This window comes from Neomonachus schauinslandi, chromosome 12, assembly GCF_002201575.2.
Source record: "Neomonachus schauinslandi chromosome 12, ASM220157v2, whole genome shotgun sequence".
Classification (NCBI taxonomy): Eukaryota; Metazoa; Chordata; class Mammalia; order Carnivora; family Phocidae; genus Neomonachus; species Neomonachus schauinslandi.
This window is the reverse complement of record NC_058414.1, coordinates 55,043,772-55,071,421: the sequence shown is the minus strand read 5'-3', so window position 1 is coordinate 55,071,421 and position 27,650 is coordinate 55,043,772. Positions and strand designations below refer to the sequence as shown.

At 37.9% G+C, this 27,650-nt stretch overlaps 1 protein-coding gene and 1 pseudogene across 2 annotated transcripts in view; one reads left to right on the top strand and one right to left on the bottom strand.

Moving 5' to 3' along the window:
- STK31 (serine/threonine kinase 31) overlaps positions 1-18,597 on the bottom strand; it is an 84,746-nt gene extending 66,149 nt beyond the window's left edge. For both annotated transcript variants that reach the window (XM_021689790.1, XM_021689791.1), the window contains exons 1-6: positions 18,548-18,597; positions 16,974-17,020; positions 16,835-16,887; positions 9,265-9,363; positions 4,248-4,322; positions 2,215-2,373 (exon numbers count right to left, since the gene is read on the bottom strand). In XM_021689790.1, coding sequence (XP_021545465.1) covers positions 2,215-2,373; positions 4,248-4,322; positions 9,265-9,363; positions 16,835-16,887; positions 16,974-17,020; positions 18,548-18,597 — 483 coding nt within the window. The remainder of the gene's footprint in view (positions 1-2,214; positions 2,374-4,247; positions 4,323-9,264; positions 9,364-16,834; positions 16,888-16,973; positions 17,021-18,547) is intronic.
- An 8,206-nt stretch (positions 18,598-26,803) lies between these two features.
- LOC110580096 lies at positions 26,804-27,200 on the top strand (annotated as a pseudogene).
- Positions 27,201-27,650: the final 450 nt, after the last annotated feature.

Genomic DNA, 27,650 nt, shown 5'->3' with positions numbered 1-27,650 from the left:
CGATCCCAGGACCCTGGGATCATGACCTGAGCCGAAGGCAGACGCTTAACCATCTGAGCCACCCAGGCGCCCAAGCCTTTAATCTTTTAAACCCAAATTCCAATCTCTAGCTCTCATTCCCTGATTCTACATAAAATTTTCAAAATAAGGAAGGCATTTAGGGCATAAATCTTCATGTGATCTTCAGCATTTGTAACCACTATTCTGAGTATCAGTTTCAACTGTGCTATAACATGGGTATCAAAGTGTTGGTTTAAAACGTACTGAGGGTATTTTAGTGCCTAGGTCACCCTCTGGAAGTGTCTCTCCTCTCTCTCTCTCTTAAACTAAATCCCTACTATTCATTCATTTGTTCAAATGCTAGATAAACTGGATGCTCATCTAACACCTAACAGGCAAGATCAAGGAGATCAGGCATAGAAAAATGAATAAAATATTATCTCTACTAAGACAGTCTTATCTCTACAAGCTCACTATCTTGTGGGGGAGGGAAAAATGCAATTCTAGGTACCTTATTCACTGAATGAAACAGCTACAGGGAAATGGGTGGTGGGTATTAGCAAAGACTTTAGATAGGAAATTATATTTGAGGCTTGAGCTGAGAATTAATGGCTAAACATGGGCTTCCTAAGCAGAGACATTCAAGAGTAACTATTTTCTTCCAGAAAACAGCTAATAGTCTTTTTACCGAACATAAGGATGCAAATACAAATAATACCACCTGTAAAGAATCTATGAAGCATACAAAACATTCCCCAATAACTAAAGTTTACTCCTCAGTTCCAAAACTAACTTTTAAAAATGACCTTTTATTCTTGATCCATATTTGTTTCAATCAACATAAATTTTGTATCACCCTACCATGAGAACAGCAACAGACTTGAGTTCCAGCCCTCACCCAGCCATAATTAGCTTCATGACTTTAAATACTTAGTCATGTAATTGTTCTAGACCAGATTTCTTTATAAAATAACAGGGTGAGAGCAGAGGAATTCTAAGGTCACTAAATGTAAGATTCTAGCGTTCTAGGCATACAAGAAATTCAAAACAAGCCCCTACCTTGGTCAAAACATCTAGATTAAAGGAAAACATAAAAAACTTCAGATTTTAGGGCGCCTGGGTGGCTCAGTCGGTTAAGTGACTGCCTTCGGCTCAGGTCATGATCCTGGAGTCCCGGGATCGAGTCCCGCATCGGGCTCCCTGCTCAGCGGGGAGCCTGCTTCTCCCTCTGACCCTCTCCCCTCTCGTGCTGTTTCTCTCTCTCTCAAATAAATAAAATTAAAAAAAAAAAAAAACTTCAGATTTTAAACCAGAAATTTAGGGGTGTAATTTCACAATATCTATGTACTTCTGAAAGTCTGAGTTCCAAGTACAGAAATGTTTCTTATAAGTAACTATACTGCAGACAAAACTATGCCCAACAACCTCCAAGATTCTCAAAACAAAACAAACAGAAAAAAAGAGGCAAAGAGGTTTGTGAATTTTACTATTCCACATAAGTCATTTGAGCTGCTAAATAAAAAAATGCAAATCTGATTACTTAGCAATAATATCTCAACAGCATTAACACGCACCAAAAGAACATCATTATTGCACAGATTTAAAAGGAGGTAGAATTCCCATTAAGACTACCCCTGAAATTATCAGATGGCTGCCAGAATTAGGTTACTAACCCAAACTTTAATGGAAATGGATACAAACTAGAATCTATGGATACAAACCTAGAATCTAGATAGAACATCATTGAAAACTACTACACCAAACAGTATGAACCCTTGCCAAAATGATAAAAATCTGATTAATTCACAACTCCACTAATTTCAGTTTTGTGATATTTATGGCCAGGGCTAGGTTAAAGATCACTTTTATGTAATAAATACTGCCTCAAAAGCAAGTCTCCATTATAAAAGACTCTTCTAAGCTTTCACATGAGAAGACACTATTTACACTTATTATGTAAATATATACACATATACAACTCTGATCATCACGAATGTTTACCTAGCAAAGATGAGTACAAATAATTGCTTTTGAATCATTATATAATTCATAATTTAATTAATTACTTTTAATTATTCTATAATTCGTATTTTTCACTAATTTATACAGGCCTTTATATTTTAAAAAATCAGCAGAATTTAACTACATTTATATTTTGTGTCAAATACATAGCTTTACTTCCATTAACAAAAATATTTAAAATCTGTGACTTGCCTGATCGAACTGGGTAACTTCTTGGCCAGAAGGAACCTGTAGTCCCCAAAGTCTGTATTTTTTGGCAACACTAGAAAATTGCAGATCCAAAGGAATCTCAACTATATCAGATCGATTTAGAATTTCAGTATTTCCATAGTCAATGTATCTCACCAGACACTGGGAAAAAATGAGACAAATACTAACACAGAACTTAGATTGAACATCTCCAAAGAAACCATCAATTTGCTGCTTTCTGTTAATTACCTGTAATTACCTCAGGGCATTTTACCTCAAATTGATAAAATGTATTTAGAAACAAGACCTCCAACAATATCTTCAGAATAAAGAAAATCCATGGTCCATGAGATCCCAGTAATCTCTGTTTGGTACTAGTTAACTAATAGTATTAGTTACTTATACTAGTTCCAACAGTACCATTTCTCACTATGGTTGTTTTTTTTTTTAAACAGCTAGTAAATAAACATAAATCTATGAAGCTTATGGCTTCTCCTATCTCGAATGTTAAAATCAATTAACATTCCTAAATTCAAGTTGGAAACAGTAAAATCTGAAAAGAAAAGCAAAATTATCAAACTTCCTTGGGTAAAATTAAACCCATCCCAGGTGTTTGACCTAGGAAATGTATCAAAGTCACCCTCACATCCAGCTCTACATTTAGAAAGTAAAAAGAAAAGGAGCTTATCACAAGGTCAAAAGCCATCTTGCCCCTGAATTTAAAAAAGTTAAAGCCAAGGGGCGCCTGGGTGGCTCAGTCGGTTAAGCGGCTGCCTTCAGCTCAGGTCATGATCCCAGGGTCCTGGGATCAAGCCCCGCATCAGGCTGCTTAGCAGAGCCTGCTTCTCCCTCTCCCTCTGCCGCTCCCCTTCCTTGTGCTCTCTCTCTCTCTCTGTGTCAAATAAATAAATAAAATCTTTTTTAAAAAAAGTTAAAGCAAAGACAATATATCATCTCCAGTTGTCAAACTGTGAGGAAAACATCTAATTAGAAAGGTCTATTTCACTAAGATAAACCATTACCTTGGACAGTATTAAATCATGAAATTTTTCTTAAAAAGTTATTCTAAGCGTTACTCAAATTGTTTCACCTTATCATCTCCTTATTACACTAAGAAAAATATCTATAAAATATATACACATGAGAAAATATTTTAAGTCCAGTAAAGCAGATACAGGAAAAAAAACAGTAAAGGAAAGCTTACAGAGATGCTTTTACACAGCCTGCCATATGCAATTGCCACCAGCTATTCAGAATCTCATCTCCACAAATCCCCTTAAAATCTCCCTCAAGTTCATAATGTAAAAACTCAAATAGCTAAACACAAAGAAAATTCATCACATTTAACCAAAGCATTAAAAGCAGCAAGTCAATCGTCATTAACAATATGCAAATCAACTAAGCAAAAGATAAAAAGAACCTCTTAAGGACAGATCAAATGTTCTTTTCTTACTCAATCTTAATAGATGAACTTTTTTTTAAAGTTATTTAGGAAGAACCAAACATGATGATTAAGAACCATTGGTCAGTAGGGGAGCCCAGGTGGCTCAGTCGGTTAAGCGGCTGCCTTTGGCTCAGGTCATGATCCCAGGGTCCTGGGATCGAGCCTCGCATCAGGCTCCCTGCTCAGTGGAGAGTCGGCTTCTCCCTCTCCCTCTGCCTGACTCTCTGCCTACTTGTGCTCTCTCTCTCTGTGTCAAATAAATAAATAAAATCTTTAAAAAAAAAAAAAATTGGTCAGTAAACATAATCTACAAATTATGTAATCTACTCTTGGACAATCTTCAATGATTATATGACAACTTAAATTCAGAAGAATATTCCTGAATCTGACCTGGATTTTTTTAAGCAATTCATTTCTTTTCTGTTCACTAGGGGGAAAAAAACATGTTTAATCAATTTATAAGTTCAATTGAACCAGATCTTATTACTACTATGTATAATCAATGAAGGGCTAAATAAGCATCAAATTTTGGAGCCAAAATAATCATTATTCAGGGCAAAAAAAAAAGAAAAAACTGAACACTTGTTCCTGCCTTTTCATCACTGATGATTTTCAGTATTTTGCATCTGTACCAACATTTATCTTCAGAAAATAATCCACCATAAATCTATAAAGAGAAAAAGAAAGTAAAATTATTTAGCATTTTAATGATTCAAAGCTTGTTAAGTAGATCAGAATAATGGTTAGCATTTATTAAGCACTTACTATCGGGCAATAAGCACTTTATATATAATAACTTATTTTATTCTCACAGCCATACGAGGTAGGTACATTGTGTTCACCATTATATGCCCAAAGTCATAAGCCAGTAAGCAACAGAACCAGGATTCAAATTCAGGCAATCTGACTCCAGAGTCCATAATGCAATTCTGCTTCACCCCCCCCGCCAAAAAAAAGAGGAAAGACATAAAAACAAAATTCAAAAAAAAGCATAAGCAATCAGAGTCTTAAAATCATGCTGTTTTAATGTCTAAAGACATAAATGGTACAATTAATTATTCTTAAAATATAAACATGCCAAGTACATGCCACTTAAGTCTAATTCTCAACCATTGGGATCCACGTGTCCTACCAGCCAAGAAAGATTTTTATACTTTACTTTATATATAAAGACTCTAGTGCTATTAAATGGATAAAATTAGATAATATCCTTAATACTGAATTTTCATTTAAGTTTATATTTTAATTTAATTATGTTTAATTTAAAAAACAAAAGAAAATTTACATACTTATGTCAATTTCTCAACCTCAGCACTATTGACATTTTGGGACAGGGTAATTCTTTGGCAGGGAAAGGGGTCAGGGGCTCTCTCTGTCCTGTGCACTACAGGATAGTTAGCAGCATCTCCCTTGGCCTCTACCTAGATGCCAGTAGCACCCCCTCCAGTTGTGGCAACCAAAAATGTCTCCAGACATTGCCAAATATCACCTGGGGTGAGTGTGGGGGATACAAAATCACCCTAGGTTGATAACCACTTTAAATCATACATTCTCAATGGGGTAAATCTTATTCCCAAGGAGTGAAAACTGGTTCAGGGGTGGGCGGTGTCTTTAATATTACAATGGTTTGTATCCCTTCAAAGTTGACAACTGACACCTGACAACATAAACAGATATACAGTATATCTGTGGTGTTAATATGTCTTGAGGGGAGGAGAACCATTAGGCGAAAAATGCCTTAGAAGGTCATAATGAGGGGCACCTGAGGGGCTCAGTCATTAAGCGTCTGCCTTCGGCTCAGGTCATGATCCCAGGGCCCTGGGATCAAGCCCCACATCGGGCTCCCTGCTCGTCGAGAAGTCGGCTTCTCCCTGTCCCACTCCCCCTGCTTGTGTTCCTGCTCTCACTCTCTCTCTCTGTCAAAGAAATAAAATCTTTAAAAAAGAAAAAAAAAGGGCATAATGAAAGGCTGAGGAACACTGATTTAAGTGAAGTATAAAAATTACTTTTAGGTGTATCACTCTGAGGTAGGACAAATTCAGAGATTCTGAAGCAAAAGACATATACATATTAAAATATAAAAATCCTCAACTCCCCAAAGCAACAAAGTACAAATCAATTCAGACAAAATGGATATCTAACAAAGCAAATGTTACAAAGGATAGGTGTGTTCAATTAGCACTTAACTCTGGTTCCCTCAGCTAACACTCAACAACTGGCAGTCAAGAGAGGACACAAATGGCATGGTACACTCTCCCAACCATCTAACTACATTTTTCAGCAAGCAAAAAGGTTTAGTAGCAAAACAGCTGATAATCAACAGCCTTAATCAATTTCAAACTCTGCAAAAGGTCACATTACCTTTAGTCAAGACTTTGTAATAATACGCCATTAAGTTTAACAATTCAATATAAGACAAGTGACAGGGCGCCTGGGTGGCTCAGTGTTAAGCCTCTGCCTTCGGCTCAGATCATGATCCCAGGGTCCTGGGATCAAGCCCCGCATTGGGCTCCCTGCTTGGTGGGAAGCCTACTTCTCCCTCTCCCACTCCCCCTGCTTGTGTTCCTGCTCTCGCTATCTTTCTCTCTGTCAAATAAATCAATAAAATCTTTAAAAAATTTTTAAAAAAAGACAAGTGACAGAAATGGGGTATAACTGCAACCCAGTCCAGGTAGGAGTGGGGATACTCAGAAATCCAGAAATAGAGCTGGGACTCAACAAAGTTGAAGAATCTGAAGTTCTTGACTCTGTTAGTGTGAATAATCACAACCATCATAAATACAAGTTTATCCCAAAGAGATTTGTCTTTAAAACACAGAGAGTCACCTGGGTGGCTCAGTCAGTTAAGCATCTGCCTTTGGCTCAGGTCATGATCCCGGGGTCCTAGATCAAGTCCCACATGAGGCTCCCTGCTCAGCGGGGAGTCTGCTTCTCCCTCTCCATCTGTGCTCTCTCTCTCACAGTAAACAAAATCTTTAAAAAATAAATAAATAAATAAATAAAACACAGTCATAACCAAATATTCACTCCCACTGTCCCTGGTTCCAATCTGTTCTCTCACAGCTCCACTATTTATAGTCCATGACCTGCCTACATGATGAGAGGAAGAGAACCAGTCAATCACTATGGAAAATTTATAAAGTATAATCCATTCATAAGTAACCAGAGGTGGCTGAGTAATCATTTATAATAAGAAATCCATTATTTAAACTAGTTTGAATTTTTTGTAAAGCAAGTATTTTGCATTCAACAGAGGAAAAGTGGTTATGTCTTAATTTGTAACACTACTAAACACAGTTATAGGCTACAAAGATGCTTTAAAAAAAAACCTAAAAATTTACAAATTACACTCCCTTATCCATTCTAATGTTCAGCTACATTCTTTCCTTCTAATTTCTTTTTACATATTTTTATATATACCATTGGGGTATATATAAAAATAGAAGCAAATTATTAAAAGAAAATCAAAGTACATCAAAAAGGATAAACGATAAGACTTCCTTCCCAACACTCAACAGGGACTGCTGAAAATAATTTTACATTTACACTAATTTTACATATATGCTAAGATATATTTTTTATTTACATAAATGGGGTCATCTTACATACACTATTTTAACCACCTAATTCCATATCAAAATATAAAACCTAGCCCTCTCATTTAAATAACCAGAGCTGGGGCACCTGAATGGGTTGAGCATCTGCCTTCTGCTCAGGTCATGATCCTGGGGTCCTGGGATACAGCCCCACGTGGGGGGGGGGGGTCTCTGCTCAGCGGGGGAGCTGCTTCTCCCTCTCCCTCTACCCCTTCCCAGCTCTTGCTCACACGCTCTTTCTCTCTCTCTCTCTCTCAAATAAATAAATAAATCTTTTTAAAATAAATAAATAGGGCGCCTGGGTGGCTCAGTTGGTTAAGCGACTGCCTTCGGCTCAGGTCATGATCCTGGAGTCCCTGGATCAAGTCCCGCATCGGGCTCCCTGCTCGGCAGGGAGTCTGCTTTGCCCTCTGACCCTATCCCCTCTCATGTGTTCTCTCTCTCTCATTCTCTCTCTCTCAAATAAATAAAATCTTTAAAAAATAATAATAATAAAATAAAATTAAATAAATAAATAACCAGAGCTTTGAGCTGCATAATGCAAACAAGGCATTCATGGCACAAAATTTAAAGAGGCACTCACTCTTGCCTTAGAGTGCCTCCTTAAATTTTAATTTTAATTTAAATGCCTCCTCATCACTCTCATACTTTGCTGGTAAGAATGAAAACTGGTTCAATACTTTGCCAAACTATTTGGCCAGTATCTACCCAAGTAAAACATGCCTACTGTATGACTTAGCAATTCTACTCCTAGATATATACTCAAAAGAATTAAGTTAATACAGCCAACAAAAGCCTATGTAAGTATTTCATAGTAGCTTAATTCACAGCAGCCAAAAACTGCAAACAATCCAAATGCCTACCAAAGGACAATAAATTGTGGTGTATTTACACAATGAAATCTGCATACCCTAAAAAAGAACAAACTACCAATACACAAGTACGCACGATAATATGGAAGAATCTCAGAAATTCTGTTGAAGGGCGCCTGGGTGGCTCAGTTGGTTAAGCGACTGCCTTCGGCTCGGGTCATGATCCTGGAGTCCCGGGATCGAGTCCCGCATCGGGCTCCCTGCTCAGCGGGGGGTCTGCTTCTCCCTCTAACCCTCTTCCCTCTCGTGCTCTCTGTCTCTCATTCTCTCTCAAATAAATAAATAAATAAAATCTTAAAAAAAAAAAAAAAGAAATTCTGTTGAACTAAAGAAACCAGATATACGCCATGAGAGATGATGGACTCTGAAAAACAAACTGAGGGTTCTAGAGGGGAGGGGGGTGGGAGGATGGGTTAGCCTGGTGATGGGTATTGAGGAGGGCACATTCTGCATGGAGCACTGGGTGTTATGCACAAACAATGAATCATGGAACACTTCATCTAAAACTAATGATGTAATGTATGGGGATTAACATAAGAATTAAAAAAAAAAAAGAAACCAGATATACACAAAAGAGTAAATACTGTATGATTTAAGAACAAGCAAATGAATCTATGGTGACAGAAGTGAGAATAATAATTAACTCTTGTTAGAGAGACTACTGTCCAAGAATTGACTGAGAAAAGACCTGCAGGCATTTTTTAGGAAGATGGAACTGTATCTTGATCTGGCTGGTGATTATATAGATGCAAACATATGTAAAAATTCATGAAGCTGTACAGCTAAGACATGAACACATTACTGTATTTAAGTTATACCTCAATTTAAAAAAAAGAGAAAAAGATCATCAAACTCTTCTCCATAAAGATTACTTTTACAGATTTTTTTTGTCAATCGGTATCAAAGGCAAGGATTCTATCTTGTTCACCACTGTATTATCAGTGCTTATGACAGTACCTGGTACATAGCATATAGTCCGTAAGTATTTCTGAAAGAATAAATTTACTATAACTACAGTTTACGTAAGGTCTAAAAATCTGCCTCTTCTTTTCAAATACATCAAAAATTCCAACAATTATAAAATCTAAGACATAAAGCTATCTAGAGAGATGGAATAATTATATCCAAGAATATGGCTCACCTTCTTTGGATCAAGATTCCCAAAAACTGAATTGGCATGGGGACAAACTTCAGATAATGAGCAACCAATCTTCATAATGTCCTTATTCCTACTCATACTCTAGAAGAAAGAATAGTACATTTTAAGATTCAGTAAATTATTATTTGACAGTGTTATATAATTGAGAGTTCTTTTTTTTTTAAGATTTATTTATTTATTTGACACAGAGAGAGAGAGAGTGAGAGAGAGAGCACAAGTAGGGGGAGCGGCAGGCAGGCAGGGGGAGAGGGAGAAGCAGGCTCCCTGCCAAGCAAGGAGCCTGATGCGGGGCTCAATCCCAGGACCCTGGGATCATGACCTGAGCCAAAGGCAGCGGCTTAACCAACTGAGCCACCCAGGTGCCCCTATAATTGAGAGTAATATTAGACTAATACTTAAAAGATTTTGGAGCTTTAGCAATTAAATCAAATTCTTACAGCAGTATTTTTCATAATCCAAATGAGTTCTTTATAAGAAATGGTTCTAGGTATAGAAAATTTTTACTTTGCAGTGAGTTCAAATTACTTGGAATTCAAACTAAGATACCAAATACTATTAAATCATAAGAGGAGGTAACTTTAAACAACTACCTCTGGATTGTACTTTAGATCAAATTCTAATTGCTCAAAATGGACAGCATATTTTAGTCAAATGACATGAGTCTTCTCATATACTTGTTATCGTATAAAGGAAACATGTAAAAAAATTCAAAATGTATATAATCCTCTATACACAAATTCTGCAATCTAGTTAAATAAAATCATTTCTCATGGATGTAGGCTAACAATTTGAAACTCCTTTAGGTGTACACTAGGATTGAACAAATAAGTAAATACACCACAGATAATGAGAGCCAGGAGGAAGAAATTACAATCAAGGGGGAAAGGCTAGTTATGAGCCTACACCGTTAGATTAGGATTGGAAGGTATTCGTATGAATTCATAGTATGCGTGAATGTGTGTGTATACATGTTTGTGTGCATATATATGCATATATGAAAGGAAGACACACAAAAATATAGATGTGTATATGTGTAAGTTTTTATACATATATATTTCCCAGCTCAGTCTGCTGAGAGGGCCTAAAAGCAATGACACTCCAGGACCAATAAGAACACTCAGTGCCCAGATCTTGATTTCTAAAACACCATTCTCCAATAAAAGGAATCAGAGTTCCTTGGAGAGTGGTAGATTTCAGGACTAGGACAGGGAAATAAAAGATGATCCTGGAACTTCTGGTGGTGCCAGAAAGTAAAGAAATGTTCAAAAATGAAATGGGGACATGTTTAAAGGGCGCAGCAGCCAATGTGAACAATCTCTTGATACCCAAAGCTAGAAAAATTCAAACAACAAAACAGTGGTAGTATTGGATTATAACCCATGGAATAAATAGCCATGAGTCTATACTAATTTAAATAATTGAATAAATGAGTGGAGAAGATACAGCTCTTCCTTACAGAAGAATTCCAACTAACAAATGCAGAAGGAATGAGAGAAACAGAAAATAATTAGGCAAAGACCATAGTAATAAATAATAAAATTTGTGGATGAAAAGTTGAAGGAAAACAAGATTAGATCTCAATGTATCTCCCTCTAAAGCATTTATTAACTACAAAAGAACAGTAACTTTCAAGTGAAGAAACCCAGCAGTGAGCACCTTAAGCAAGTGGAGCAAGCTCAACATCATCAATAATGATGTATCAATATCATGAATCCCCAATATGATACACTAACAAGGACACAGTATCACTTCTGTAGTATTACTGCTAATCTATTTATGAAAAACCATCAAACAAATCTAAACTGAGGGATATTCTATAAAATAACTGACCAATACTCATCAAAAATGTCAGTCATGAAAGACAAGGATAAATAAAAGAACTATCAAAAGCCGGAGGAGACTAAAAACACATGACAACTAAATACAATGTGGGATCCTGGAACAGAAAAAAGGCAATGAAAAAACAGCTGAAATCTGAATAAGGGCTGAGTTAATAGCACGATACCAATGTTAATTTCCTGGCTTTGATAACTGTATTACGGTTATGTAAAATGTCATCAGTAAGGGAAGCTAGATGAAGAATATAAAGAAAGACTGTACTAACAAAACGACTCACACGTGAAAAAATTCTCAACATCACTTGGCATCAGGGAAATACAAATCAAAACCACAATGAGATACCATCTCACACCAGAGTGGCAAAAATTAACAACTCAGGAAACAACAAACGTTGGCAAGGGTGCAGACAAATGGGAACCCTCTTACACTGTTGGTGGGAATGCAAACTGGTATAGCCCACTCTGGAAAACAGTATGGAGGTTCCTCAAAAAGTTAAAAATAGAACTACCCTATGATCCAGCAATTGCACTATGAAGTATTTACCCAAAGGATACAAAAATACAGATTTAAAGGGGCACATGCACCCCAATGTTTATAGCAGCAATGTCACAAAAGCCAAAGTATGGAAGGAGCCCAGATGTCCATCAACAGATGAATGGATAAAGGTGATATATATATACATACATATATATATATATACACCCATATATATGTATGTACATACATACACACACACACACACACACACACTGGAATATTACTCAGCCGTCAAAAAATGAAATCTTGCCATTTGCAATGACGTGGATGGAACTAGAAGGTATTATGCTAAGCAAAATAAGTCAGAGAAAGACAAATACCATATGATTTCACTCATATGTGGAATTTAAGAAACAAAACAGATGAACATAGGGGAAGGGAAGGAAAAATACAATAAGATAAAAACAGAGAGGGAGGCAAACCATAAGAGGCTCTTAATCACAGGAAACAAACTGAGGGTTGCTGGGGGGGAAGTGGGATGGGGTAACTGGGTGATGGGCATTAAGGAGGGCACATGAAGTAATAAGCACTGGGTATTATAGAAGACTGATGAATCAATGAACTCTACCTCTGAAACTAATAATACACTATATGTTAACTAAATTGAATTTAAATAAAAAAATTTTTAAAAAGACTGTACTAATTTTACGAACATCCTGTAAGTCTAAAGTTATCCCAAAATAATTAAATATATATATATATGTTCTTAAGAAATATATCAGCAAAATATTCAGTAAGGCTAGAAAGAACATGATTATCTCTGATGACTGAAAAGAAACTCTGAAAGAGCCATTCCAAAGACATCGTGATAAGTATCAGTATCACCATAGAGTAAAAAAGGGAACTGAATTTAAACTGATCCAAAACACATTACAAGCAGCCTTTGTGAATAAAACCCCAGAACTAACTCTCTCAAGTTCAGAATACACCAAAATATTCTGCATAATTAGATCTTATACCTATCTGGACTAAAATAAATGGAAGCTCTTTCTTTCAAATAAAGGTGAAGGTCAAACACTTAGGATTCCTTCAGCTGCTACTCATCCCACTGGGCCTACCAAAAATTCTGCAGTGTACTCATATAAGTGGCTTATAGGGCAGAAATCCAGTGGCAGAAAAGCAGAGAATATACATGAGCAGATCTTCATCTTGATCTGCCTCCACATATTAGTAAATCTCTATTTATTCTTTATTTATAGCTATTCCAACTCCAATCAAATTTTACAATTTGTGCATCTGCCTTTGGCTCAGGTCATGATCCCAGGGTCCTGGGATGGAGCCCCATTCTGTTGGGCTCCCTGCTCAGTGGAGAGCCTGCTTCTCCCTCTGCTGCTCCCCCAGCTTGTGCTCTCTCCCTCCCTCTCTCTCAAGTAAATAAAAAAATTTTACAATTTGCTTCTTGAAATAATCATTCAATTCATGTGAATGCCACTAGTAGTTTTAACCCTTAATCTCATCCATTTATAACATGTTTCCTAACTTCTTAAAATGTTTAAATTTCTACAAGTCCTCAACTTCGTGGCTGAAATAAGAGGTTGGCAAATTTTGGCCTCTGCCACTTGATTTGGTAAATAAAGTTTTAATGGATCACAGCTCCATCTATTTGTTTACGTACTATCTATGGATGCCTTTGCACTACAACAGCAGAGTTGACAGGTTGAATAGTTGCTATAGACTATATGGCCCACTATCCTTAAAATATTTACTATCTAATCTTTTACAGGAAAAGTCTGCTGACTCCTGGTTTAAATAATAGCTCCAAATTCAATCAACAGCTTCACATAGCAGTCAGCTGAAATCAAAGTTTATAGCTGCACTGACCAATTACAACAGCCAATACCCACTTTAAATAGAGCTGGTCTGATTTGAGATATATAAGTCTAAAATACATACCAGACTTCAAAACATAATATGAAAAAGGAAAATTAAACATCTATAAATATATCTGTGCTGACTGCATTTTGAAATATTTTAGATATACTGAGTTAAATAAAATATATTTAATAAAACTGATTTCACCTATTTCTTTTTACTTTTTTATGTGTCTGCTAAATTTCAAATTACTTATGTGGCTCACGTATTTCGACTGAACAGTGATGATCCAGAAAAATTTTTTTTGTAAGAGATGGGGGAGGGTTAGAGATTTTTTTTTTTTAACTTTGGTATTTTTTTTTTAAGATTTTATTTACTTATTTGAGAGAGAGAGAGAGAGAGAGAGAAGGGTCAGAGGGAGAAGCAGATGCCCCGTTGAGCAGGGAGCCTGATGCGGAACTAGATCCTGGGACTCTGGGATCCTGACATGAGCCGAAGGCAGTCACTTAACCGACTGAGCCACCCAGGTACCCTTAGAGAATTTTTTTTTTTAAGATTTTATTTATTTATCTGAGAGAGAGAGTGTGCGCACAAGCAAGGGGAGCAGAAGAGGGAGAGGGAGAAGCAGGCTCCTCACTGAGCAGAGAGGCTCATGCGGGGCTTGATCCCAGAACCCCAGGATCATGACCTGAGCCACCCAGACGCCCCTTGAGAATCTTAAGCAGGCTCTACACCCAGCATGGAACCCAATGCGGGGCTAGATTTCACAACGCCGAAACCAAGAGTCCACGCTAAACCGACTGAGTGGCCCAGGTGCCCCTAGAAAATCTTATTTAAGCTATGAGCTTAAACATATTGATCATCTAACCTGGGACACAGTTGCTATTAATACAGTGACAACAGGCAGAGAATATGTGCACACCCTTTAGAAAATATCTGCATAAGCAGAGATATATTTACCACAAGTTTTCTATGAGTATCAGCCTTCTACGGTGTTTTCTATATAGAAGTAAAAACTCTGGGTTAATCATATTCTTCCACAAGTTTTCTTCTCACAAACTCTATTTCCCATATTGTCAAATCATTCCACCCCACAAGAGCTCTTACACCACAGGAAGTATAAACAAATGTCATTCCCTTCCCTCCCACATAAAATGTAGTTCACAAAATTAAAAATTAGTGAGTAATTGTATGCATTAGAGGGATTCACCTTCTTAAATTCTGGAACATAAGCATTTTGGTGCTTTGCTTTATATTTAAAACTAAGCAAAGTTATCTGACTTGAAGTCTGACAGTAGGAAATTATAAATGTTCCACTAGTGCTTCCAATTTTATGATGAAAAAACTTCTGTATCTCAAACTCAAAATTAAGCCATTAAAAAAAAATGACATTTGAAAACATAGTATCTTTTAAGAAACAATATTATAAAAGACCCCTAGATGGGGCTGTAACTTCACAAATACAAGTACCTTGGCATATTCAGTAATTTATGCAGCCTAGATTATTGGTATTAAATTGAGTGTAATTCTGAAACCACAATTATAATCTTGCTTTCTTTTTTAAGTCAGTGTATTATGAGTACACTACTCGTAACTCAGGTAGTAAGTCTCAGCTGCGGCCATTTGTCTTCTAATAATGTCTTGTGTTAAATAATACTAAGAACAATTAGGCACTCTTATATGGAACCAGAAAACATCCCAAATAGCCAACGGAATGTTGAAAAAGAAAACCAAAGCTGGTGGCATCACAATCCTGGACTCTAAACTCTATTACAAAGCTGTAATCATCAAGACAGTATGGTACTGGCACAGAAACAGACACATAGATCAATGGAACAGAATAGAGAGCCCAGAAATGTACCCTCAACTCTATGGTCAACTAATCTTCGACAAAGCAGGGAAGAATATCCAACAGAAAAAGACAGTCTCTTCAACAAATGGTGTTGGAAAAACTGGACAGTCACATGCAGAAGAATGAAACTGGACCACTTTCTTACATCATATATGAAAATAAACTCAAAATGGATGAAAGACCTAAATGTGAGACCGGAATCCATCAAAATCCTAGAGGAAAATACAGGCAGCAACCTCTTCGACCTCGGCCACAGCAACTTCTTCCTAGAAACATCGCTAAAGGCAAGGGAAACAAAGGCAAAAATGAACTATTGGGACTTCATCAAGATAAAAAGCTTTTGCACAGCAAAGGAAACAGCCAACAAAACCAAAAGACAACTGACAGAATGTGAGAAGATATTTGCAAATGACATTATCAAAGGGCTAGTATCCAAAATCTATAAAGAACTTATCAAACTCAACACCCAAGGAACAAATAATCCAATCAAGAAATGGGCAGAAGACATGAACAGACATTTCTCCAAAGAAGACATCCAAATGGCCAACAGACACATGAAAAAGTGCTCAACATCACTCAGCATCAGGGAAATACAAACCAAAACCACAATGAGATACCACCTCACACCAATCAGAATGGCTAAAATTAACAAATCAGGAAATGACAGATGTTGGCAAGGATGTGGAGAAAGGAGAACCCTCCTACACTTCTGGTGGGAATGCAAGCTGGTGCAGCCACTCCGGAAAACAGTATGGAGGGTCCTCAAAAAGTTGAAAATAGAGCTACCCTATGACCCAGCAATTGCACAACTGGGTATTTACCCCAAAGATACAAATGTGGTGATCCAAAGGGGCACCTGCACCCCAGTGTTTATAGCAGCAATGTCCACAATAGCAAAACTATGGAAAAAGCCCAGATGTCCATCAACAGATGAATGGATAAAGAAGATGTGGTGTATATATATACAATGGAATACTACGCAGCCACAAAAAAAATTAAATCTTGCCATTTGCAACGACATGTATGGAACTAGAGGGTATTATGCTAAGCGAAATAAGTCAGTCAGAGAAAGACAATTATCATATGATCTCACTGATATGCCGATTTTAAGAAACAAGGCAGAGGATCATAGGGGAAGAGAGGAAAAAATGAAACAAGACAAAACCAAAGAGGGAGACAAACTGTAAGAGACTCTTAATCTTAGGAAACAAACTAAGGGTTGCTGGAAGGGAGCGAGTGGAGGGACGGGATGGCTAGGTGATGGACATTGGGGAGGGTATGTGTTGTGGTAAACGCTGGGTGTTGTGTAAGACTGATGAATCACAGACCTGTACCCCTGAAGCAAATAATACATTACATGTTAATTTAAAAACTTAAAAAAAAAGAATAAGTAGGCACTGAGAATGACAAGGGTATCTATATTCTGGGGTTTTTATTTTTGTTGGGCAGGACCTGGATTAGTGGAGAAAGGGGAGGAAGTAGAGGGAGGAGGAAATCAACCAGGCTATTTACCTGGGCCCAAAATGTTACTGCATCTTCCACATGACTTCCAACCACATCTTCAACTAAAACCAAATCAAAATGCAGTGAAAATTAGAAATTAATCAAGATCATGTAGCTCTTACATCCAAAAATAATTTTGTGTCAGTACCTTTATTGTAATGCGTATCTTCATCCATCTGGACAATTCCTGAAAAACTAAAACAATTCAATACCTTGAATTAAGTTCAATAATCTGTCCATTCACAGTGAATAAAGACTATATATAATGTTTGAATTCCTACAAGTATGTTTTGTTCCTAAATAACCAAATTTCAAACTCTATCAAAAATGACCTCAGAGATCTTCTTCAATAATTAATTCAAATAAAATAATTCAAATAAAATTTGAATATACTATATTCTGCAATTTCATCATATACAACCTATCTTTACAATTCTCTCTTCAGCCAAGCTTTTACAAATTTACACTGTAGTGGATATCCAGGCATATTGTGATCAGTTACATAAATCAATACTTCAGAACAATGTGCATATTCTTTAAAAATAATTGATGCCCTCCCAAAAGGAGAGCAGGACTTCTACAATTCAAACAAAAAGAAACACTGCAAATATATAGAGAACAAATGCTTCAGACTGGTAATCAATTTTATTTAAAAGGTACAGTGGTGTCTACTTTTGAAAATACCCTGCAATCAAAGGCTGCAAAATGAATCAAATTTTGCCCATTACATCAAAACTAATTTTCATTACATAATATACTTTCCAACTCCAAAATGTTTCAAAATAAATGGTGACTAGTTTATGATTTTATCATTAATACACTAAAATACTGCACTTTACATGCCTAAGTGTTAGTTCTTTGAAGGAAACTGAAAATACAGACTTTTTAAGAGCTTTAAAAGTTAAGAACAGTGCTACACCAAAGTTTCAAATGTTCGCTCAACTATGGAAAGAGAAAAATTAACTGTCACGGAAAAAAAAGTCAAAGAAAAATTTTTTATTCTGATTTTTGTTACACCTTGTTTTTTTCACATACATTAAGCACCATGAGTATATCTTCAAAACAAGTATCGTTCCTCCACTAATGGTTAAAAAAAAAAAATTTTTTTTTTTTAGTTGAGCAAAAAGTTGTAATACCAAGTTGGAATCTGCTTGGAGAGACTACATTTCTCTGGACGCCATTGCCTTAAATTTAGTAAAACTGAAAATGTCTGGAAATCCCAAGAAACTATAGTTTCATCTCAAAACCTTATTTTAAAAGTGGTCAAAAGACTTTACCCACGATAATTATGAAGAAACTGATGCAGCACCTGCTTCCCGCAAAATTGGATTACCAGATGGCACTTCCAAAACTCCAATTCATGGCAAGAATTTGGAATGAGTGAGTCCAGGTCGCTCCTCGACCCATTTTATGAGGGATTTTGAAGTTTAAATGGCACAGAATTTGCGGGAAGAGAGAATTCCACCCCACTACAGGCCTGAGACCCCATCTCCACTAAGAACACTCAGGCCGGAGTTATCTGCAAGCCGGTTTCGCCTCCCAGCACCACAACTCAAAAGCTGGGCTACCAGTCACCCCCAGAAGTAGGCGGGCGATTCCAAGACTGAGGAAGGCCAGGAAATGGGCCTCGCCCCATACTTGGGAGACTTAAACGGCAACCGTGGGTAAAAGACGGTACTTGAAGCGGCCGCCATCGAACCTACCAAAATGACTACTACTGACCTCACACTTTCCGCCACAGAAGTTCTAGAAAAGCGCCCTCGGCCCCACATACTGGGCCCTCAGCCCTCCGCCTGCCACCGCAGCTAGCCGTCAGCCCCCTGCCGCGCACGTGCAAAGACTTACCGCGCGCGCAGAGGCCGCTCAGGGGCTGCGCTGCGCTTGCGCGCACGGCGCTGCGCCATCACCCAGGCTTGCTGGGAGCCGCCGCTTCGTTCCCGTGGTCACAAAGCCTGGGGCCCTGGGCGGGGGCGCGGCGGGGCGGGCGGTGGAGCGCGCTGGGCGGGGCGCGCTGGGCGGGGCCACGCACGTGGAGAGCTTTGCACAGAGTCTGTGCAGGCCAGGGACTTCTGGGCCGCTTCGCACCTCACAAGCTGGCTTGATGGCAGCTTTAATTTACAAGGCTTCAAATTATGACGGAAGATAGTGGTTTGGATTTTATAGTCTTTACTAATTTGCTCACGCTGATTTCGATTTTAAAAGAGCCGAATTAGAAGTATCCCCAACACTCGTTTTACAAGATGGAAAGTGAGTTCAGTAAATGAAAATGTAATTTTTAGATTAGTAGCTTTACAAGCATTTCTCAGCCCAACCTTGGCATCAGAGCCTTCTCATGTTGCAGTTTTTTCACGACACTAAGGGACAAAAAGTAATATAGCTTAGCTGTGCAGTTATATGCAGATCTTATACTTTGTGGCAAACCTTGCACAACAGTTGAAAATGATCTCCGTTAATTTTTAGCAGCTTGAAAAAAAATTTTTTTTAGCAGCTTGATTAAGTTATGATTGACATGCAATAAACTGCAGGTACTAACATTGCATAATTTGATAAGTGAACATATGTATACATCCTCACAAGGTAACAATCATTTCCTTCACACATCCCCCAAAGTTTCCTCATGCCCCTGCAAAATACTTGGCTTCCCCCACCTACCCCATATGACAGGTTCTGCTTTCTGTCACCCTAAAGTTTGAATTTTCTAAAATTTGATGTTAATGATACCATGCTGCAAGTACATTCTGATTTCTTTCATCAGTGTTGATTCATCCATTTTGTCATGTGTATCAACAGTTTATTGCTCATTATTGCTCATTATTGCATGAATATAACACAATTTATCTACCTTTTGATTAGACATTTTTTTAACTTTTTTTTTTTTTTTAGGTAGGCTCTATGCCCATCATGGAGCCCAAAACCAGACTTGAACTCACGACCCTGAAATCAAGAGCTGAGATCAAGGGTTAGACAGTTAAGGGACTGAGCCGTCCAGGTGCCCCTTGGTAGACACTTAGATTGTTTCCAGTTTGGGATTGTTTCAAATAAAGCTGCTATGAACAATCATGTGCAAATCTTTGTATGGGCATAGGCTTTCATTTCTCCTGGGTTAATACCTAGGAGTAGAATGGTGGAGTGATATTGTTATGTGTTCAAATTTTTAAGAAACTGGTAGACAGGGTTGTGAGTTCAAATCCCACATTGGGTTCCACACTGGGTGTGGAGCCTACTTAAAAAAAAAAGAAAGAAAGAAAAGAGAAAGAAAAGAAACTGCTAGGCTGTTTTTACAAAGTAGATTTACTATTTTATATGTGTACATATAAAAGTTTAAGAGTTTTTAAGAGTTCTAGTGGCTCCATATCCTCACCATCATTTTATATGTTCATTGTTTTTAAGCTCAGACATTTATGTACAATGGAATCTCCTTGTAGTTTTAATTTGTATTTCTCTGTTAACTAAAAATGTTGACCATCTTTTAGTGTTTATTTTCCACCCGTACATCTTCTTAGATAAATTGTCTGTTCAAACTTGTTCCCATTTTTTATTTTATTTTATTTTATTTTATTTTATTTTTAAGATTTTATTTATTTATTTGAGAGAGAGATTGAGAGACAGAGAGCAGGAGAGGGAGGAGGGTCAGAGGGAGAAACAGACTCCCCGCTGAGCAGGGAGCCCGATGCGGGACTCGATCCCAGGACTCCAGGATCATGACCTGAGCCGAAGGCAGTTGCTTAACCAACTGAGCCACCCAGGCGCCCCTTGTTCCCATTTTTTAAATGAACTATTTTCTTAACTAAGTTTTGCAGTTCGTTATACTGTGGATATAACTCCTTCAAATTTGCAAATATTTTCTCCCAGTTTGTAGCTTATCTGTTCGTTCTCTGAAAATGGTATTTCAAAGAGCAGAAGTTCTTAATTTTTATGAAGTCCAATTTATAAGTTTTGTCTTTTATGGATCATGCTTATGTGTTGTATTTAAGAAATCACCAGAGGGGTGCCTGGGTGGCTCAGTTGGTTAAGTGACTGCCTTCGGCTCAGGTCATGATCCTGGAGTCCTGGGATCGAGTCCCACATCAGGCTCCCGGCTCAGTGGGGAGCCTGCTTCTCCCTTGGACCCTCTCCCCTCTCATGCTGCTTCTCACTCTCTCTCTCAAATAAGTGAATAGAATCTTTACAAAAAAAAAAAAAGAAAAGAAAGAAGAAATCACCAGCTAACCCAATTCACAAACGTTTTCTATATTTCCTTCTAGAAGTTTTATATGTTTAATTTAGGCTTTGTTTAGATCCATAATCCTTTTTGAGTTCACTTTTGTATAAGATGCAAAGCATGCATCAAAGTGTATATTTTTGCATTTAGACAGCTAGTTTTTCCAGCACCATTTGTTGAAAATGCTATTATTTTTCCATTGAATTGCCTTGACATCAGTGTCAAATATCAATTGACTGTATTTGTGTAGGACTATTTCTGAATTCTCTATTCTATTACACTGATCTATTTGCTTTCTTTAATCTTTCTTTAACCACATCATCTTGATTTCTGTAGTTTTATAATAAGTCTTAAAGATAGGTACTGAAAGACTTCCAATCTTATTCTTTTTCAAAGTTGTTTTAGCTTTGCAATTCTGTTTGAATTTTAGAATTCACTTGTCAATGTCTACCTACACACATGAAGTCTGCTGAGATTTTTATTGGAATTACATTGAATCTATACATCTGTTTGAAAATTGACATCTTAACAATATTGAGTCTTATGATCTATGAACATTGTATATATCCCCATTTATTTAGATATTCCTTTATTTCTCTGAGCATGTTTTGTATTTTTCAATATAAAAGTTTTGTACATCTTTTGTCTAATTTACCCCTCAGGATTTTTTATGTTATTGTAAATGGTATTATTTTCTTAATTTCAATTTCTAGTTGTTTTGTTGTGAGTATATAGAAATATAATTTTTGTATATTGATCTTACTTTCTACATCCTTGCTAAATTCACTTATTATTTCTAGTGAGTTTCTTTTTTTTTTTTTTTTAAAGATTTTATTTATTTATTTGACAGAGTGAGACACAGCGAGAGAAGGAACACAAGCAGGGGGAGTGGGAGAGGGAGAAGCAGGCTTCCCACTGAGCAGGGAGCCTGATGCGGGGCTCGATCCCAGGAACCTGAGATCATGACCTGAGCCGAAGGCAGACGCTTAACGACTGAGCCACCCAGGTGCCCCGAGTTTCTTTTTTAATATATTTAATAGGATTATCTACATATATGATGTCATATGCAAATAAAGACTTTTACTTTTTTCTTTTCCAATCTGGGTATCTTTTATTTCTTTTATCTTTCTTTACTGCAGTGGCTAGAACCTCCAGTAGGTTGAATAGAAGTGCTGAGAGCAGTCATCCTTGCCAAGTTCCTAATCTTAGGAGGAAAGCATTTGGCTTTCGGCGTTAGATATGATTTAACTGTGGGTTTTTAGTAAATACCCTTTATCAGATTGAAGAAATTACCTTAATTCTTAGTTTGCTGAGAGTTTTTATCTTGAATGTGTGTTAAATTTTGTCAAATACTCATACACCTATTGAAGTGATCATGTAGTTCTTTTTAGTTGGTTAATATGATGAATTCCGTTAATTTTCAAATGTTAAGCCAAACTTCTATTCCTTGGATAACACCCACTCGATCATGATGTATTTCCTTTTTACATACTCTTGTATTATATTTGCTAAAATTGTTAAGAATGTTTGCATCTATGTTTGAGAGCAATTAATCTGAAACTTTCTTTTCTTGTTATGTCTTCGTCTGGTTTTCATATCTGAGTAATGCTGCCCACATAGAGTAAGTTGTAAAGAATTCCCAACTTCAATTTTCTGGAAAAGGCTATATAGAATTAGTAATCTTTAATCCTTAAATATTTGGTAAAATTTTTTTTTTGAAGATTTTATTTATTTGACAGAGAGAGAGACAGTGAGAGAGGGAACACAAGCAGGGGAAGTGGGAGAGGGAGAAGCAGGCTTCCCGCGGAGCAGGGAGCCCGATGCGGGGCTCGATCCCAGGACCCCAGGATCACAACCTGAGCCGAAGGCAGACGCTTAACGACTGAGCCACCCAGGTGCCCCAATATTTGGTAAAATTTACAGTGCAGCCATTTGGGCCTGGAATTTTCTTTGTGGGAAAGTTATTATGTACAAATTAGTTTCTTTAATTGATATATGGGATAATAGTATACAATAGAGTAATCAGGTTATCTATTTATTATTGAATGAGCTTAAGTTTTTGTATTTCAAGAAAATTTATCTATTTCCGTCTAAGTTGTAAAATTCATTGGCATGAAGTTATTTATAACATTCCCTTATTATCCATCTAATATCTGTAGAATATGTAGTGATGTCATCACTCTCCTTCCTCACATTGATTATTTGTGTGTTCTCTATCCTTTGCTGATCAGTCTAGCTGTTACCAATTTACTGGTCTTCTCAAAAAACCAGTGTTTTGTTTTATTCATTTTCTCTATTGCATTTCTGTTCTCTATTTCTGCTCTGGTCTTTACTATTTCCTTTTTCTTATTTATTTTATTTGCCCTTCTTTCTCTGGTTCCTTAAGGTGAAAACTGAGGTCACTTATTTGTGATCTTTCTTTTCTGATATAGGCATTTGGTGCTATAAATTTCCCTCTATGTACTGTTTTAGCTGAATCCCACAAATATTGTTATGTTTTCTTTTCATTCAGTTAAAAGTACTTTGATTCCTTTATTTTTCTTTGACCCATGGATTATTTAGATATATATTATATAACTTTGCAATTTTTGGAGATTTCCCAGATATCTGTTATTGATCTCTAATTTAATTCCATTGTGGTCAGAGGACATCATGATCTGAATCATCTTAAAAGTACTGAGACTTGTTTTGTGACCTAGAATATGGTCAGTCTTAGTAAATGTTACCTGTGCATTTAAAAAAAAAAAGAATGGCAGGGGCGCCTGGATGGCTCAGATGGTTAAGCGTCTGCCTTCAGCTCAGGTCATGATCCCGGGGTCCTGGGATCGAGTCCCGCATCGGGCTCCCTGCCTAGCAGGGAGCCTGCTTCTCCCTCTGCCTCTGCCTCTCTCTCTCTCTCTGACTTTCATGAATAAATAAATAAAACATTAAAAAAAAAAAGATTAAAAAAAAAAAGAATGGATATTCGATTATTGGGTTGAGTGTCCTATAAATGTCAATTACACAAAGTTGGTTAATAGTTGTTCAAGTCTTCTAGAGCCTCACTGACTTTGGGCCTACATAACACTTTGGTCAAGGGAGGCCCCTGGGTCATTAACTCTGACCCAAGCCTGCAACATCTGAGAAGTATCTGGGGCATGAAGCAAGAGCTATCAATGTAGGTCCAAGGATTCTATCAGCTTCTAAGTGTATCTATCCCAATTATGTGTATTTAGTTACTTCAGAAATAAAGAGTGGGGCCACACCCATTATACCCACTGGGATGGACTTTGGTCAGGACTCCATTTATCACTGGGCTTGCATAAAACCAGAGGACCACAATTGTGTTTTGGGTCCTTTGGGATCCATATTAGCTCAGACCTTATATCCAGAAGTCCTTGGTTGAAAAATCTGAGTATTCTTCTTTCTCCACTGCATAGTTACCCTGGTAAATGGCTGCTCCTTTGGGGAAGGATCAAGGTGATGTTTATCATATACACTTGAGGACCCTTCCTCAAGGGATTCTGAGCTTTCCCTTCCATCAGTGCCTGAGATCTGAAAACTAGTTGCTAGTAGTTATACAAGTGGATATACAAGTCAAGTAGCATCCTAATCAGCTGTCCTTCTGTCTTGCCCTTTGGAACATCATGATCTTAAACTCCTTCACAGATCCATGCCTTGGTACCCATTAATTATGTTCATTGGGCATCTCACAGTTAGGTTCCACAACGTGGCCTTCCACCTTTCTGCATCCCATCATCTACGCCGATATCAAAGAGCCCAGGATCATGGCAGCATCTGCTACCATCAATTCGAGCCTGTAGAGGTCAGCCACAGCCACGCTTCTCAAAGTTGCCAGTTCACTCTTCACCATTACATTGTTTATTGCCTTACTTATGTCATCTGAGCCTTCCCAGGAAAAACACTCAAGTGGTAGCTTCTCAAGTTTCAAACAACAAATCCACTCTAACACTGCAACTTCCCTGAGCTTTATGACCCCTTCTTCAATACCATGCCAAATAAATTCTAGCATTTCCACCATATCTTCTAGATGCCATCCTAGTAGTATGTTAGGACCAAATCCAGGTATCTAAGGTATTAAAACCCAAGTCAGGGGCGCCTGGGTGGCTCAGTTGGTTGGGCGACTGCCTTCGGCTCAGGTCATGATCCTGGAGTCCCGGGATCGAGTCCCGCATCGGGCTCCCTGCTCGGCAGGGAGTCTGCTTCTCCCTCTGACCCTCCCCCCTCTCATGCTCTCTGTCTCTCATTCTCTCTCTCGCAAATAAATAAAATCTTAAAAAAAAAAAAAAAAAAACCCAAGTCAGGAGTTTAAGTGCTACCATGTTACTCTCTCCTATCAGGCCTTATATTCCATCCCCCTCCAACCCCTTGAGACCTACTCCCATGCATGTTTCCTGGGTTCCTGCCAATACATTTTGACCAGAACCTGCAGTTCATTCAGACTGTAACTTATCCTCCTATAGAAAGGACTGTATTTCCCCACTTAGGGTATGCTGAGACCGGATCCTAGTCTTCGGTATGGAGTTAAGGAGAGGTAGCAGGGGTGAGTCTTGAGGAGGACAAGTATCATCTTACAATGCAAGTGCCCCAGATAAATTCTTTGCAGGGTCTCCAAGCAAGTGAAGGCTGCTCTCCATCAGCAAAGTGGAGGAGGGGAGACCATTTCTGTGGCTCAGAGAATCAAGGAAACATGAGGGTTCAAGATTCTGAGGCTCACCGACACAAATGTTCCCATCCTATGATTCAACATTACAATCTTTTCCTGTCAGCACGCTGACTGTTGGAGGAGATAATCGAGGCTGCGTCTTCAATTTCCTTTGTACCCTTGCCACCTTTACTATTTGGACTGGACTGTCAGCACATATTGCCAGCATTGACGAGGCAATTTTCCTTAAAAGGTGCTATAGAGGCAGTCTGGCTTTCACAGCATGGCTTGACTTAAATAGCTAACAGGAACCTATGTCATTTTCTTTTTCCAAGGTTGTTAAAGCAGTTAACAATAACTAACCAACACTTTCATCTTTATAATTTCCATTAGTCCCATTCCACCGTAATGCCACAGCTACTATATAACCTAATACTTCACCTTCTGCCCGCACTCTACCCAAATCCAGTACAGTAACCGTGACCCATCCACATGACAGGAGTTATCACTATGCCATTTACCACTAGCTGTGGTCTTTATTGTCATCTGCCCAGTGAATGATCCAGTCACAGAATCGCATCCAGAGGGTTTGCTTCCTAAGGCCATTCCTGGTACCCATCTTGGCCTGGGTTTACCCACCACCCAAAAGCAAAGCCTAAGACAAATACTCACATACAGGTATTTATTTGAGAAGTAATCTGAGAGAACCTGAGGGATCAGAAAGGGAGAAATTAGCGAAAGCTAACGTGGTAAGAATGTATTACAAAGTTGGCCACTGCTATGGGTGACTGGTACTCAATCCCAGGGGATTTTCTGAGGAAACTTATGAAAGGCATCTCAGAATTCTCCTCCTAGCAGATGGGAGAGAGAGCATTTACCCATAAGTCAAGGGTGGTCCCAAGGTCATTAACTCCCCCATATCTTTCATACATCTGTGATGCAGAAGGGCTGCAGTAGGCATCCCAAGCCACACCGTCAGAGGATCCCTGGAGAAAAAAAAGCAAGGGAATCATGAAATGTTCTCAAGATGAAATGCCATCAAATGGCTTCCATGAGAAGCTGTCAGAAGACTGCCTGGGGCTTTCCCTCTCCCACAATACCTCACACTCTTCCTTTCCAACCAGGGCCCGGCAGAATGGCTCCCACAAAGAAGGGTGGCGATAAGAAGGGCCGTTCTGCCATCAACGAGGTAGTGACCAGAGAATACACCATCAACATTCACAAGCGCATCCATGGAGTGGGTTTCAAGAAGCATGCCCCTCGGGCACTCAAAGAGATCCGGAAATTTGCCATGAAGGAGATGGGAACTCCAGATGTGCGCATTGACACCAGGCTCAACAAAGCTGTCTGGGCCAAAGGAATAAGGAATGTTCCATACCATATCTGTGTGCGGTTGTCCAGAAAACGTAACGAGGATCAAGATTCACCACTGGTTACCTATGTACCTGTCACCACTTTCTACACACTGGTTACCTACGTACCTGTCACCACTTTCAAAAATCTAGACAGTTAATGTGGATGAGAACTAATCACTGATTGTCAAATAAAGGTATAAAACTGAAAAAAAAAAGAAGCCTGCCTGGAAGTGTTTCACAGCAGTCCTGGAGTAAGAGGTGGGCCAAGAGGTGGCACACAAGAAGTTCAATACAGTTACATACAATGCATAATCAACAAAACAACTTAAAAATCAGTAGACACCACTAGAAAATGATTATATAATTTTTAAATACAGTTTTTTATTTAAAAACATAAATCAAGATTACAACATTTAAAAAATTAAAAATAGGGATTTTAACTTACTATTTTTAAACAACGCTCATTATATATTTGTTCAAAACCCAAAATAACATACTTAATTTTTTAAATACCCTCAAAAAGTTAAATTATGACAGACTAAAAACAGTTACTGTATTTTCAGGTTTTGACTAATATGAAAATAACCTCATTTGTTAGGAGAGATAAAAAGTATATACAAAATA